Source organism: Mastomys coucha, unplaced genomic scaffold (assembly GCF_008632895.1).
Source record: "Mastomys coucha isolate ucsf_1 unplaced genomic scaffold, UCSF_Mcou_1 pScaffold23, whole genome shotgun sequence".
Lineage (NCBI taxonomy): Eukaryota > Metazoa > Chordata > Mammalia > Rodentia > Muridae > Mastomys > Mastomys coucha.
This window is the reverse complement of record NW_022196906.1, coordinates 38,295,467-38,309,118: the sequence shown is the minus strand read 5'-3', so window position 1 is coordinate 38,309,118 and position 13,652 is coordinate 38,295,467. Positions and strand designations below refer to the sequence as shown.

General features: G+C 49.6%; 3 protein-coding genes across 7 annotated transcripts in view; 1 reads left to right on the top strand and 2 right to left on the bottom strand.

Annotated features, from left to right (window-relative positions):
- Hmbs (hydroxymethylbilane synthase) lies at positions 1–7,749 on the top strand. Of its 4 annotated transcripts, XM_031344145.1 has the most exons (15): positions 22–222; positions 577–714; positions 2,314–2,367; positions 2,865–2,937; positions 3,307–3,356; positions 3,441–3,496; positions 3,799–3,876; positions 4,697–4,774; positions 4,869–4,944; positions 5,885–5,998; positions 6,217–6,255; positions 6,444–6,563; positions 6,946–6,999; positions 7,108–7,194; positions 7,275–7,749. In XM_031344145.1, exons 3-15 carry the CDS (start codon positions 2,332–2,334, stop codon positions 7,446–7,448), a joined length of 1,035 nt encoding a protein of 344 aa, XP_031200005.1. In that variant the 5' UTR covers positions 22–222; positions 577–714; positions 2,314–2,331; the 3' UTR covers positions 7,449–7,749. The 4 variants fall into 4 exon arrangements, with proteins under 4 accessions (XP_031200004.1, XP_031200005.1, XP_031200006.1 ...); XM_031344144.1 differs by lacking the exon at positions 577–714 and having other exon boundaries at positions 1–222; XM_031344146.1 differs by lacking the exons at positions 22–222; positions 577–714 and adding an exon at positions 749–835.
- A 288-nt stretch (positions 7,750–8,037) lies between these two features.
- LOC116072657 (histone H2AX) lies at positions 8,038–9,429 on the bottom strand. Its single transcript, XM_031344147.1, has one exon. The coding sequence runs from the start codon at positions 9,343–9,345 to the stop codon at positions 8,914–8,916; it is 432 nt and encodes a 143-aa protein (XP_031200007.1). The 5' UTR covers positions 9,346–9,429; the 3' UTR covers positions 8,038–8,913.
- Positions 9,430–10,408: 979 nt separating this feature from the next.
- The window catches only part of Dpagt1 (dolichyl-phosphate N-acetylglucosaminephosphotransferase 1), a 7,129-nt gene continuing 3,885 nt past the window's right edge, over positions 10,409–13,652 (bottom strand). Inside the window, exons 5-9 of one of the 2 annotated variants that reach the window (XM_031344818.1) lie at positions 12,655–12,739; positions 11,849–12,037; positions 11,458–11,545; positions 11,138–11,293; positions 10,409–11,052 (exon numbers count right to left, since the gene is read on the bottom strand). In XM_031344818.1, the coding sequence (XP_031200678.1) occupies positions 10,987–11,052; positions 11,138–11,293; positions 11,458–11,545; positions 11,849–12,037; positions 12,655–12,739 (584 nt within the window). In that variant the 3' untranslated portion in view covers positions 10,409–10,986. Of the gene's footprint in view, positions 11,053–11,137; positions 11,294–11,438; positions 11,546–11,848; positions 12,038–12,654; positions 12,740–13,652 lie in introns of those variants that run through there. The other variant, XM_031344819.1, reaches the window with a different exon arrangement.

Genomic DNA, 13,652 nt, shown 5'->3' with positions numbered 1-13,652 from the left:
GAGGAAGGTGCCGCCCCTTAGAGGGAGGGCAGCGGACGTGACGCAGATCTCAGCAGGTCCTGCAGCCGGGGTGAAGTACGGGCTCGGGCCCCATGTGCCTTCAGTCCCGGCCGGCCCAGGTCGCCGGCTTCTGCAGACTCCAGGGGACCGCAGCGGCACCGCCGCGCCTGCGCCCTAAGCGGAGTCATGTCCGGTAACGGCGGCGGCGCGGCCACAACCGCGGTGAGTTCTGAGCCGGTGACCGATGACCCGCACTTCTCGGGGCTTTCTGGGTGCAACGATTGGCCCCGAGTTGCCGTGCTCCGTCGTCTATTGGTCGGAATAGTTAGCTGTCATTTCTCCCCACCCCCTAGGTTTTTTAAAGGGCCAGTAACTAGGTTACTCTAAGGCAGGGAAGGAATGATCCCGAGCAGTGGGGGCAGGGTTGAGAGTGGAAAGGTGGTCCACCGTGGGATTCCATCTGGCTGGATTTCCGTGGTTCCCGGCTAGTAAAGGTGTATACACGGACAAGATCCTTTCAGGAAGTAGGGACTGAGGCAAATCCAGCTATCTTGGAGTATGATCCTCTTCTTTCAGGGGAGAGCAACCCGACTTCTTAAAACTATACACAAACATCTTGGAACTGTACACGCCGTCTCCCGCTCTCCGTTATGGAAGTCACCCAGCCCTAGCCACCAACAAAAGTCCTAACTGAGACACACCTGAATTACTATTGTGAGTGGGGAACCACCCCTGGGCCTTGTCATTTCTGGTCTGCCTGGGAAGTTCTGGACTTGTGGGCAGGCTGCCTGAGATAAGGCAGAACTGGGAGGCCTGCTTATCTCCTGCCCAGGCGGTAAGCAGCAGTCTTTGCTTTCTACCGGGTTAGGGTAGGAAGGTCTGGATCCCAGCACCCACTTTCTGTCTGTTCATAGCTGTGAGACACTTAGGCAGTACTTTGACCACTCTGCCTCTATGACGCTTGTGGAAGCGCCTGACCTGTCTAGCCTAGTAGAGTTGTTGCAAGAACAGTCTACAAACATGGCTCAAATGCTGTTCTGGGCCAATTAATTAAAAAAAAAAAATGTTTGAACTTAGCAATTCCTTTATATGGGCTCCCTGTTGTCTGGAATTTCTGTGTTATTTCAAGCCCAGCTAAATTGCAAAGGCTATCTCAGAGTCATTTGTTGGAAGAATCATCATAATGGAGTAGACTGGAAACCAAGAGCAAGTTTTCACCTCCTCTAGTGACCAAGAACCTGAGTGTCTGGCTACAGAAGAACCTGTGAGATGAGGAACCCGGTGCAGAGAAGGGGGACAATTTGTACAGTGACTCCTGTCCCCTTTATGTCAGACTGCAGAACCCAGTTCTACCTGCTTGGCACTAGACACCTTTATCCAAGGCACCTTAACAAAAGGAAGAGGTGTGTCCTCTTGAGCTCTTGGCTCTGGCTTGGACACCAGAGGAAGCTTATAGTAGACAATGACTGTTAGGCAGTTTATCCTTTTTTTGTTTTGTTTTGTTTTGTTTTGTTTTTCGAGACAGGGTTCCTCTGTGTAGCCCTGGCTGTCCTGGAACTCACTCTGTAGACCAGGCTGGCCTCGAACTCAGAAATCCGCCTGCTTCTGCCTCCTAAGTGCTGGGATTACAGGCGTGCCCCACCACCACCCGGCTATCCTTGTAGTCTTCTGGGACATCTTGAGGCATTAGGTGGCCTTTAATTTAACAAGCCCTTGATGAAATGATGTTCCCAAAGTCATCCAGCCAAGAGGATGAAAGGACTGTACATTAGATTGGTTGACTTCAATCCTTATAGGAGTACATCCTGGTCAAACTAAGGAACACTTAGTGTCTCATCCAGGGGTTAGTGAGGCCTTCTCAAGTGCCTGAGTTGTTGTGGACAGTGAGCCTGTCCTCTAGAGATGGGAGGCTTCAGCTGTCCTGCTCCAAGCCACTGTAGGCCCCACCCACCCTCTGGCAGGGCCCACCCTCACTGTGCTGAGACTGATGGGCCTTATCATTTTGCCCACCTGGCGGCTATGTGCAGCCCTCCCACTCAGAACCTCCTTCGCCGGGCTGGACTCTGGGGCTCAGTGTCCTGTTGCTGCTACCACAACAGATCCTATTACATCCTTTCTGCTTCTCTCTGCTTTTCTGGATCCCATAGGAGGGAGCAGGTACCGAGGAAGATTAAAGGACCCGTTCTGGGAATCTTTCCCTCCTGGCAGGCTCACCTGGCTAGGGCCTGGGAGTCCTTTCTCCCAAGCGTGCACTCCTGGTTCTTGGACAAGGTATTGGAGGAAAGATCATAACCAAGGGACTTTCTTCTGCAGGAAGAAAACGGCTCAAAGATGAGGGTGATTCGAGTGGGCACCCGTAAGAGCCAGGTGAGTACAAACAGCGCGTTGCCTCAAGAGTTCTAATGCCCACAAGGTCACTGGTGGGATCCAGAGTTCCCAGCATCAAGCAAATAAGAACATGTGGGGAGCCGGGCGGTGGTGGCAGCTGGGTGGTGGTGGTGCATGCCTCTAATCCCAGCACTTGGGAGGCAGAGGCAGGCGGATTTCTGAGTTTGAGGCCAGCCTGGTCTACAGAGTGAGTTCTAGGACAGCCAGGGGCTACACAGAGAAACCTTGTCTTGGAAAAAAAAAAAAAAAGAGCATGTGGGAGTCACTTTGATGGGAAATGGCAGCTTACTTCCTCTGAAAAAGAGAGCCCCTGGAGAAGGGAATGATTGGGATACAGAGAAAGACTTTCAGGCCAGCCCCTTCTCATCTCCATGTGAGAAGTCTAACCCCTTCCATAGTTTTCTTGATCATGTGAGGGTCTGAGCCTGGGGCAGTGGCCTGGGAAAGTCAGGAACCATCTGAATCTCTTTCTCCAGCTGGCTCGCATACAGACCGACACTGTGGTGGCGATGCTGAAAACCTTGTACCCTGGCATACAGTTTGAAATCAGTAAGTTTTCTCGAGAGGAGTGATTGGTAGTGAATGGGAAGCCAGTGACTGGGAGGACGCAGCATTTCTGGCTTTGCCTGTGGTCAAAGCCTGCCTGAAAGACTGTTTTAGTTGCTTGTAGATGGGAGGATCATCTCTTGTGCGCATCTCCTCCAGCTGCCCGGAGTTGGCCTGACATTTAATACTTTGTGCTTTGGGTCTTTTTATGAGTATGTCTGCTTTTTCTGTCAGTGTGTGTATTGTGTATCTGAGAGGGTTAGGAGCTGGGCCTTATGTGTCTTAGACTCCACTGTGAATCTCGTAAGTGGGCTGAACTAGGGTGACTCAGTAGGTGTTGGTTAATGGGTATCTGATTGACTCTCTCCTCAGTTGCTATGTCCACCACGGGGGACAAGATTCTTGATACTGCACTCTCAAAGGTAATGGCAGTCCTTATCCCTGTTCTTCTTGTCCCTCTCCCCACTTATAAGGGGTTTACTCTGAGGCTCTTTCTTCCCTGGCAGATTGGAGAGAAGAGCCTGTTTACGAAGGAGCTAGAAAACGCCCTGGAAAAAAACGAGTGAGTGAGGATGGAGGAAGTCTAGAGCCCCAGAGTGGCTCCCCAATATTAGCAGGACTGTTGGGGGTAGACTCTGGAGCTCAAAGGCTTTCACAAATGGAAGTGTCTTGCTTTGGAGTTGCCTAACTGCCTAGGGAATCCGCTTGGCTGAGGAAATGGGGTACAGTAGTTGAGAAGAGACCAGGTCTTAAATTTTAAGATGGCGTCTTCCTGAGCAGCTGTCGTGGATGCTGGAGTGGGTGGTAAAGGGTAAGGTTACCTACTCAAAGCCTCTCTCCATGTCCTCTCCCTGTCGTCTCTAGAGTGGACCTGGTTGTTCACTCCCTGAAGGATGTGCCTACCATACTACCTCCTGGCTTTACCATTGGAGCCATCTGCAAGTAAGAGTCGAGCACATGCATGGGAGGGAGGACCCTGGGCAGGGATTAATCCTACTGTGGGAGTCTTTGATTTTTTTTTCCTCCATTTGGAACTTGACCACTTAGCCCTCTGCTTTGAAGGTTGTTAGTCATTAAGTGTGGCAGGAAAGCCAACTGGTTGGGCTATTTAGAGTTTGTGGAGTTGGGCTCAGTGGCATGGGCCTGTAATCCTAGCTATTAGGGAGGCTAAGACAGGATCAGAGATTCGGGGCCCTCCTGGGCTACAGAAGGATTTGAACCAGCCTGAGGAACTTAGATTGTGCCGTAAGGGACTCACAGTGGCTAGGTGGTAAAGGCATTTGCTGTCAAGCCGACGACCTGAGTTCAGTCCATGGGGTCCACTTGGTGAAAGGGGAAGATTGAATCCCACAAGTTGTCATCTGACTCATACACACATGCTATAGAATGCATATGCTTTTCATCCCATCAATAAAAATGTAAACAATCAAGAAAATGAGGCCGGGCAGTGGTGGCGCACACCTTTAATCCCAGCACTTGGGAGGCAGAGACAGGCGGATTTCTGAGTTTGAGGCCAGCCTGGTCTACAGAGTGAGTTCCAGGACAGCCAAGGCTACACAGAGAAACCCTGTCTCAAAAATCAAACAGACAAAACAACAAAAAAAAAAATTTGGCCTAGTGGCTCATGCCTATAATTTCAGCAGGAGGATTATTGTGAGTTAAAGTATAGCCTGGGGTACAGAGAAAATTTTAGGTCAGCCTGAGCTGGAGTTAAGCCCTGTCTCCAAATGCTAATACCTTTATTTCATCATTTGCTCTCCAGACGGGAAAACCCTTGTGATGCTGTTGTCTTCCACCCAAAGTTTATTGGAAAGACCCTTGAAACCTTGCCAGAGAAAAGGTGAGTGGGCCCGGTGTACGGGGTACAGAGGGTTGGTCAGAGGAGAACAGTGGGCAGTCTGTGTTAAACTTAATTTTAAACTCTCTCTGAGCAGTGCGGTGGGAACCAGCTCCCTGAGGAGAGTGGCTCAGCTACAGAGAAAGTTCCCCCACCTGGAATTCAAAAATATTGTATCCTTTCAGAAGAGGGAAGGGCCAAAGGGAAAGACAGTCCTCTTTCTGGAGGACTCTGAAAGTCCAGAAAATAGAAGGACTTTCCAAAGCAAGTGGTCCTTGTGGGCAGGGGGGTTGTCTTTCCATCCATCCATCCATCTATCCACCCACCCACCCACCCACAGTCCTTTAATGTTTTCTTAAACTCAGGCCTGGCAATGAGGATAATTGCAAAACAAACATGGCTCCTCATTATATAGAGTTGACATGTTAGACAGACAGACAGACATGCATTGGCAATACACGTAATACTGACCAGTGATTACTTCTGCGAGGCAGGGATGGAAGGTGCTTCTGCTTTTACTTTATGTGCTGCTAAATGGTTTTGTTTTTTCAGTGAACATATGTTATATTTCATAAAACTAATTTTAAAAACAGTGTGCCCTGGGGTTGAAGAAATGGCTCAGTGGTTTAAAGTACTGGTTGCTTTTCTAAGACCCTGGTTCAACTTCAGCACTCACATGGTAGTTCACAACTATCTCCTATTTCAGTTCTAGGGGATCTGATGCCCTCTTCTGGCCTTTGAAGACATGCATGCAAAACACCCATACACATAAAACTAAAATAAAAATTACAGAGTCAGTTCCAGTACAACCATTGACTACATTATGAGATCCTATTCAAAAGTCTTTTTTTATTTAATTTTTAATTTAAAAAAATTTTTTTTACCATTTTCTAGACAGGCTTTCCTGTATAGGCCCGTCTGTCCTGGAACTAGACCAGATTTGGCCTTGAGTTCATGGAAATCTGTTTCCACCTCTAGTGCTGGAATTTAAAGGTGTGTGCCACCACCAACACTTGGCAAAAGGTTTTAAAAAGTTAGCTAGAGGAGGGAAAAGAGACTGTGGGGCAGAGGGTGTCCTGTGTAGGTCTTGAGTTCTCCTTAGCAACTCTACAGCGGGGAAACCTCAACACCCGCCTTCGGAAGCTGGATGAGCTGCAGGAGTTCAGTGCCATTATCCTAGCTGTGGCTGGCCTACAGCGCATGGGCTGGCAGAACCGGGTGGGCCAGGTAGGAGCAGCCTACTCCCCTTCCCATTGAATCTCTCCTGCCTTTGGCATGTTCTTGACCATTCTGCCAACACTATTAGCCAGAAGCCCTGGCTAAGGATATTGGGATTAGTTGCTGGACTTCCTACTTGTGCCTTCCCCAGGCTTCCTAGATTAGCAAACCCTAGCTCACTGCCTTTGAATACCTCCTTGTCCCACCATTTTGATCTATCTCCACAGATCTTGCACCCTGAGGAATGCATGTATGCTGTGGGTCAGGTAAATTTACCTGGAGAGGGCTTTGCTGACGTATTCCTTCAAGAACCTGGGTTCATAACCTTTGGCACCCGATACCCATCAAATGTTTAAGGAGGGGCAGGCTTTGGCATGCAGAAGACCCTGGGAAGCAGGTAGAAGAGGGGGTGTTTCCCATATTTAGCTGGAGATGAAGCCTATTGTTCCTTTAGGGAGCTCTAGCAGTGGAAGTCCGAGCCAAGGACCAGGATATCTTGGACCTAGTGAGTGTGTTGCATGATCCTGAAACTCTGCTTCGCTGCATTGCTGAAAGGGCTTTTCTGAGGCACCTGGTAAGATGAGTTCCTCCCATGGTGTTGTGGGAACTTGGGAAACTAAGAAGGGCAGTAGGGAGATTTTTCAAGTACTCTGTATGTAATGTTTTATATGTGTGAAGAGGACCTTGGTCTGGTCCAAGCAGCCTTTTCAGTGATATCCTTAAGAACTTTGTGGTCGCCGGGCAGTGGTGGCGCATGCCTTTAATCCCAGCACTTGGGAGGCAGAGGCAGGCGGATTTCTGAGTTCGAGGATAGCCTGGTCTACAGAGTGAGTTCCAGGACAGCCAGGGCTACACAGAGAAACCCTGTCTTGAAAAAACCAAAAAAAAAAAAAAGAACTTTGTGGTCAAAACTGGTGTTAAAGGCCCTTAGAGCTCAAAGGAACATATCATTGCAGGAAGGAGGCTGTAGCGTGCCAGTAGCAGTGCATACAGTGATGAAAGATGGGCAAGTAAGCTGGGAAAATGGCTGAGGGGGGAAGAGAGTGGCATTCCCATGTATACCCAAACACCTGAGCAGCTTTCTTTAAATATGCTGGTACAAACATTTTATTTCCTAGCTGTACCTGACTGGTGGAGTCTGGAGTCTAGATGGCTCAGATAGCATGCAAGAGACCATGCAGGCCACCATCCAGGTCCCCATTCAGGTATTGACTGGGAGATGAGGGAGGAATAAATAGAACTGCTTGTAATCTTCCTCTCACAAAAATTGTTACCCATCATTCAGCATGAAGATGGTCCAGAGGATGACCCACAGTTGGTTGGAATTACTGCCAGGAACATTCCAAGAGGAGCCCAGCTAGCTGCTGAGAACCTGGGCATCAGTTTGGCCAGCTTGTTGCTCAACAAAGGAGCCAAGAACATCCTGGATGTTGCACGGCAGCTTAATGATGTGCGCTAACTGGTCTGCAGGGCACAGGAACCCTGGCTGCCACTCCAGTGCCTACATCTGGCTTTCAAGTGCCCTGTGCTCCTTAACTAGGAGTGTGATTATCCCAGGAGATTGAACCACAGGGTTGTTGAGACTTCCACTTTGGAAGATCCGCCTCAGCTTGGGGCCTCCATGACTGTCTTCCCCTCAATAGTTGGGGGCTTCATCTCTTTGAATGTAACCAATGCCACTAATAAACCAGTTCAGAATGTGGTTCTTTTGATGGAGTTGGGGAAGATATGAATAAACCCAAAGCCCTTTTAAACCTGAATTCTGAGTCTGAGATCTTTCTGTTGTAAAACATGCTTTCTGTGACTTGCCTCATGTTCACTAAGAGAAACCGGCCTTCAACTCCTACCTGTTTGTTTTCAGTTAATGGGATCTTCGTGTATTACATAGCTTTTCCCATCCCCACTACCCGCACAAAGTAAGGGAAGTCACCTTATAGTCCCACTTCCTCCCAAGATGTGCCAGGCACATGGCTCTACCACGGAGCTATCTGTCCAACCCCGGGACTACAGCATTCAAAATTAAATCAGACACTCCTGTTTTTTTTTTTAAAAACAAAAACCAAACGATCCTTTAATAAAATTAGCCCATTAAATCTTCCCACTTAAGGTTCTAAACTTGTAATAGCTGCAAAAATTCCAGTTCAGAAGCCAGAGGCTCGGTCCAGACAGGGATTCACCGACTTGTGCTGGTATCTAGGTGTTGGGTTGTAGTTGAGTCGCTGGGAAAAGGGGATAGATGGCTAGACCCGGCTGCCAGGCTCCTGCGGCAGGCGTACAACTCTTCTGTCCACAGGCCTGCGAGTGTCTCCCTGACCCTTGCCAGAGTTATCCTGGAGAAACTGGGTTCACATTACAATGATTTTTGTCCCGGCTACACCAAAACACCGGCCTGAGAATGACGACAGGGTCAACTGGTTTGAGGCCAGCAACCGGGACACAGAACCTAACAATGTGATCCATTTCTCCTCACCAAAGCCCGGCGGCAATCAAGTCATTCTTGAGAGGTCCAGGAGAGGGCTAAAGCACCAAGCTGAAGAAAAAGATGCCGGGGCTGCGGAGGGACTAACCTTCAAGCCCACCGCGGCCGTACGTCATAGCAAGGGGCTGAAACTTCTGGAAGGTGCCGCAGCCTCTCCCGCACGGGCCGTCGTCCACGACGGTCGAGAACAGCTCAGCGATGTCACGAGTTCCGGGATGGGCAGGTGACCCGGCGCCCGCATCCTCCGCGGCAGAGCCAGAGGCGGTGCGGGGAAGGGGAGGAGACGCGCGAGGGCCGCGAGGGGAGAGGAGGGGACGGGGACGGGGACGCGGCGGGCCGCAGGCAGCCCTTAGTGGCTCAGCTCTTTCTGTGAGGGAGGTGGTGGCCCTTAAAAGGGCCTTTGTGGAGGTTTGGGGAGGGCTGGGCGGCCTCGGCGCGGGCTCCCTCAGTACTCCTGAGAGGCCTGCGAGGCCTTCTTGCCGCCCGCCGGCGCCTTGGGCCCCACGGTGGCGCTGGTCTTCTTGGGCAGCAACACGGCCTGGATGTTGGGCAGGACGCCGCCCTGCGCGATCGTCACGCCGCCCAGCAGCTTGTTGAGCTCCTCGTCGTTGCGGATGGCCAGCTGCAGGTGGCGAGGGATGATGCGCGTCTTCTTGTTGTCCCGAGCCGCGTTGCCCGCCAGCTCCAGGATTTCGGCAGTGAGGTACTCGAGCACGGCCGCCAGGTACACCGGCGCGCCTGCGCCCACGCGCTCGGCATAGTGGCCCTTCCGCAGCAGCCGGTGCACGCGGCCGACCGGGAACTGAAGGCCGGCGCGTGAGGAGCGCGACTTGGCCTTGGCGCGGGCCTTGCCGCCGGTCTTGCCGCGTCCGGACATCGTGTACGAGGTAGAAGAGCTGCAAACGACGACTACGAGAGAACGCCAACCGCCGCAGTCAACTGCCGCCTCGCGCGGGCGAGCCCGCCCTTATAAGCTCCCCGGACACGCCCCCGCCTTTCCCGGATTGGTTCTTTTTTTAATACCCACCACTGGTTGGTTGCAATTAACCCTTCGGTGACGCACCTTAGCGGACAGAACGTACCCAGCGATTGGTCCGATTTGAAAACCTTTTTGCCCGGGGAAGAAGACGAGGCGGAGTGGCCGCTAGCTGGCAGATGCTCCACCCGTGGAAATGGCCAATCCGTGTAGAGCGCGCGAAATTTAAACGGTATGGCGCGCCAACAAAACCCGAAGACTAGAAGGGTGAAGCTTGGAGCTACCTTCCCAGTTTCTGGGAAATTTGAGCCGGTCTATAGTTTTAAAGGAAAAGAGTCTACACTAAAAGCACCTTTCTCCTTCCAGGTTAGCGTACTCCCCACTCCCTCCTCTAATCTGGCAAACGGAAGGTTTATTTATTTGTTCATTATTATTATTTTGGGATTTTTCAAGACAGGGTTTTTCTGTATAGCTCTGACTGTCCCGGATCTCATCCTGTAGACCAGGCAGGCCTCAAATTCAGAGATCTGCATGCCTCTGCCTTCCAAACGCTGGTGTCAAAGGCGTGCGCCGCCACCATCTGGCTTTTGTTTGAGACAGGGTTTCTCTGAGTAGCCCTGGCTGCCCTGGAACTCAGAGAGCTGCCTGCCTCTGCCTCCCTAGTGCTAGGATTAAAGGCTGAAAAGGGAGGGTTTAAAAGACAAGAAACCCTCTCAGAGTTTAATCCTATGCCAGAAAATGGAGCAGAAAGCCTCCTTTCTGCTATCACAAATTTGTGCTGTGATGTTTATTCAACATTTCAACACGTTCTGTCTGGTCTTAGTTTGTGACAGACCTGTGTTTCAAGAAAAGGTCTGATGGAGCAGGGGTAGTCATCCTATTGGAAAAGGTACCCACTCTAACGCTCCCAATCTATCCTAAAATGCCTATATAAAAAAATAAATACATCAGGCTTGGGATATAGTTCAGTGATAGAGCATTTAAGTATAAGAAAGCCCTAGGGTTCAATCTTCAAGCACCTCAAAGGTTAAAAAGGACAGAGGGAGGAGTGGCTACACTAGGGGAACAAATAAAAGCCAATCCTTTATTGTCACCATTCTGAGCACATGGCCCTGCCTCTGCGCTTCCTAATCAGAACACTTAATTTGATAGTCAAATGTGAGGTTACCTTGGAGGATGTTGCCCTAACTCTAGCCTTAGTACAGGTTCTCTCAAGGCCCAGCGAATTCTTTTAGACGTAGCGCTCTGAAAGTTGAGCTGTAAATATTTGCATAAAAGATGCTACATGCCCACCTGGTGAGGCTGCAGATGGGATAGAAAGGGAGGGAGTAGCAAACTGAAGAAAGCCATAGGCAAAGTCCAACTAGTGGACTTCTAGTCCACTAAGGTGTCCATCCAGGATGTCAGTAGTCACAGATGGCAGAAGCTGAGAACAAAATTGTCAGCAAGGCCTGGACCAAAAGGCCATCTCGGACCAGATAGAGGTTGGCCCTGGCTGAGGTCCAATGGAGACTGTGTGGTAAAGGGCAGTTGTCAGGGAGCTCAGACATCATAGAAGAGTCGGACGAGCTGGTAACGAATGGAGAAGGTGGCAGCGCTGCTCAGGACCTGGGAGAAGTGGACTGGGATTAGAACCAAGGTCAACCAGAGATATAACCCCCTGTGGCATTACTAAACCCCCTCTGAGCTGTACCTGCAGGAGCAGCAGGAGCAGTGTGAGGTTTCTCTCATGTGTGGGCCCAAAGACTTTAAGTAGCAAGTTAATAAGGGTCATATTGTTACATTCAGTGAAGGCACCGTCCTCACTCTCACCTCGGTGAACTGTCACTAGCCGGAAGCTCTCTGCTATCTGCAGGTACCAGACGTAAAGACGACTTTGGTTAGGCACATCTACTTCACAAACAGGGATCTTCTTGATGTCCCTGAACTCCCCTTGGCCCTGAGAAGGCCTAGGTTTCTTTCCCCAAGTTAAGGATGGCGGCCTGGGGCCTTACCTCCTTGTTACCTTGTTACCTTTAAAATAAAGGTGCCCAAGAAAGAGAGGCTCTTGGTCTTGAACTTGGAATAGCTCATCTCCAGTTTGCCTGTCTTTGTATTGAGTCTGCAATGGGAAGATGATTTCATTGTACTGAATCAGAGAACTCTGCACCCGGTGGTTACTCAGAAGTGTACTGAGTACTCAGGTCCTGGAGGTGGTTTCTGGCTCTGCTGCTTACATCCAGGTGATCAAGAGTGTAAGCAGTGCCCGCTATGTAAGTAAAGGAGCTTGGTAAATTATAAGGGGCTACCGTATACAGTTAGCTCTTCTCTTCCCTCACTTCTTTTACATAGGAAGTGCCTAGGTTGGCTTTAGCTATCCCAAGTCAAAAACTATAATAACCCTTTAAAGCCCCAGAGTGGCTACCTGGGTATCCGGTGTCGAGGGCAGGGGATGATGTGAAAGAGCTGAGGCAGTGAGTAGAGGAAATTGAACACTTGTGGCATAAAGAAGAGCAGCATGGTCTTGCTGAAGTGTCCCAAGATTCCCACCACGGCAAAGGTCATGCCCGCAAAATAGCAGAAGGTATCTCCCACAAATACCTGAGACGGGTACCTGTGTGGGAAAGAGGGTCTGAGCCAGTGGCAAGAGTTGTTACTCTTTCTTTCAATCACTCGCTCTCAGCAACAGGGCAGCCTTGACCCTGAGTTCTAAAAGAAAGGCTGTTCCTGAAACTCTGTAGGTCCCAAGACCCCCAGTGCATCTACTCCTAGGGGCTGCGCAGCATTTGTTCCCAACTACTACAGGGTAGGCAGCGATTCCACACCACTACCAGGCTGGTGTGTAGCTTACTGATAAAGCAGTCACCTAGCATGTACCAGGTCATGAATTTGACCCCCAGCACTATGGTGCACAGATGGAAGGGTGAGGGGTGGTATGTAATAGCAAATGCCCGTAATTCAAGGCCAGCCTGATAAAGTTAAATTCTAAAGTGCTTGCTTAGCACCTCAGATCTAATACCCTGTTCATAAACACACACACAAACACATACACACACACACCAGGAATGCTTGTGCTCACACGGGAGTGGCAACCTACTACCAATGGAAGACCCAGAGAATACCCAACAAAAGTATGCGCAGTTTTAGTCTCTTCATTAGAAGCTGGGTTATGTCAAGGCCATCATGCCATATCCACCAATCATTTTCTCTCTCGTCCATAGGCCTACGTACCAGTTATGGTACAGCAGTCCCAGGGTGGTAAAAAAAAATGGTATCATGAAGTAGAGGGAAAAGACATGATCATCGCGATAATCACCTTCGGAGCAAAGCAAACAGAAGGAAGTTAGTACCTGCATCCGCAGTGTACCTGGGTTTCGTCTGCATCTAATTCACGGTCCCAGCCATTAGGAACACACACCCCCGCCCCCGCTGGTCTCTAAGTTCCTATGTAGCCAAGTCTGGCCCGCACCTCCCATGTGTTGGGATGACAGGTGTTTGCTACCATGCTGCAGCTCTAACGTCCCCTTTCACGTCACCCAGGTAATTCCCAATACTCTCATCACTTTCATTGAGCCTACAAAACAAAACAAAACAAAACAAAACAAAAACCCAACAGGCTCGAAAGGTGGCTCACGGGTTAACAGCACTAGCTGCTCTTTCAGAGAGGTTCAATTCTCAGCACCTACACGTGGCTTACAACCATCTATAACTATAGTCTCATGGAATCCAATGAGCTCTTCTGGTGTACAGATGGATGTACATGCAGATAAAACATCCACATACATAAAATCTTTAAAAAACAAAACAAAACACGGGGCTTGTGGAAAATCTTTTAAAAAAAAACAAAAACAAAACAAAACACGGGGCTTGTGAGATGGCTCAGTGGTTAAGAGCACTGACTGCTCTTCTGAAGGTCCTGAGTTCAAATCCCAGCAACCACATGGTGGCTTACAACCATCTGTAATGAGATCTGACTTCCTTTTCTGGAGTGTCTGAAGATAGCTACAGTGTACTTACATATAATAAATAAATCTTAAAAAAAAAAAAAAAACACAAAAAACAACCAAAAAGCTAGTGATGCCAGGAAGTGGTGGTGCATGCCTTTAATCACAGCAGTTGGGAGGCAGAGGCAGTGGATTTCTGAGTTTAAAGCCAGCCTGGTCTACAGAGTGAGTTCCAGGACAGCCAAGGCTACACAGAAAAACCCTATCTCAAAAAACAAAAAAAAC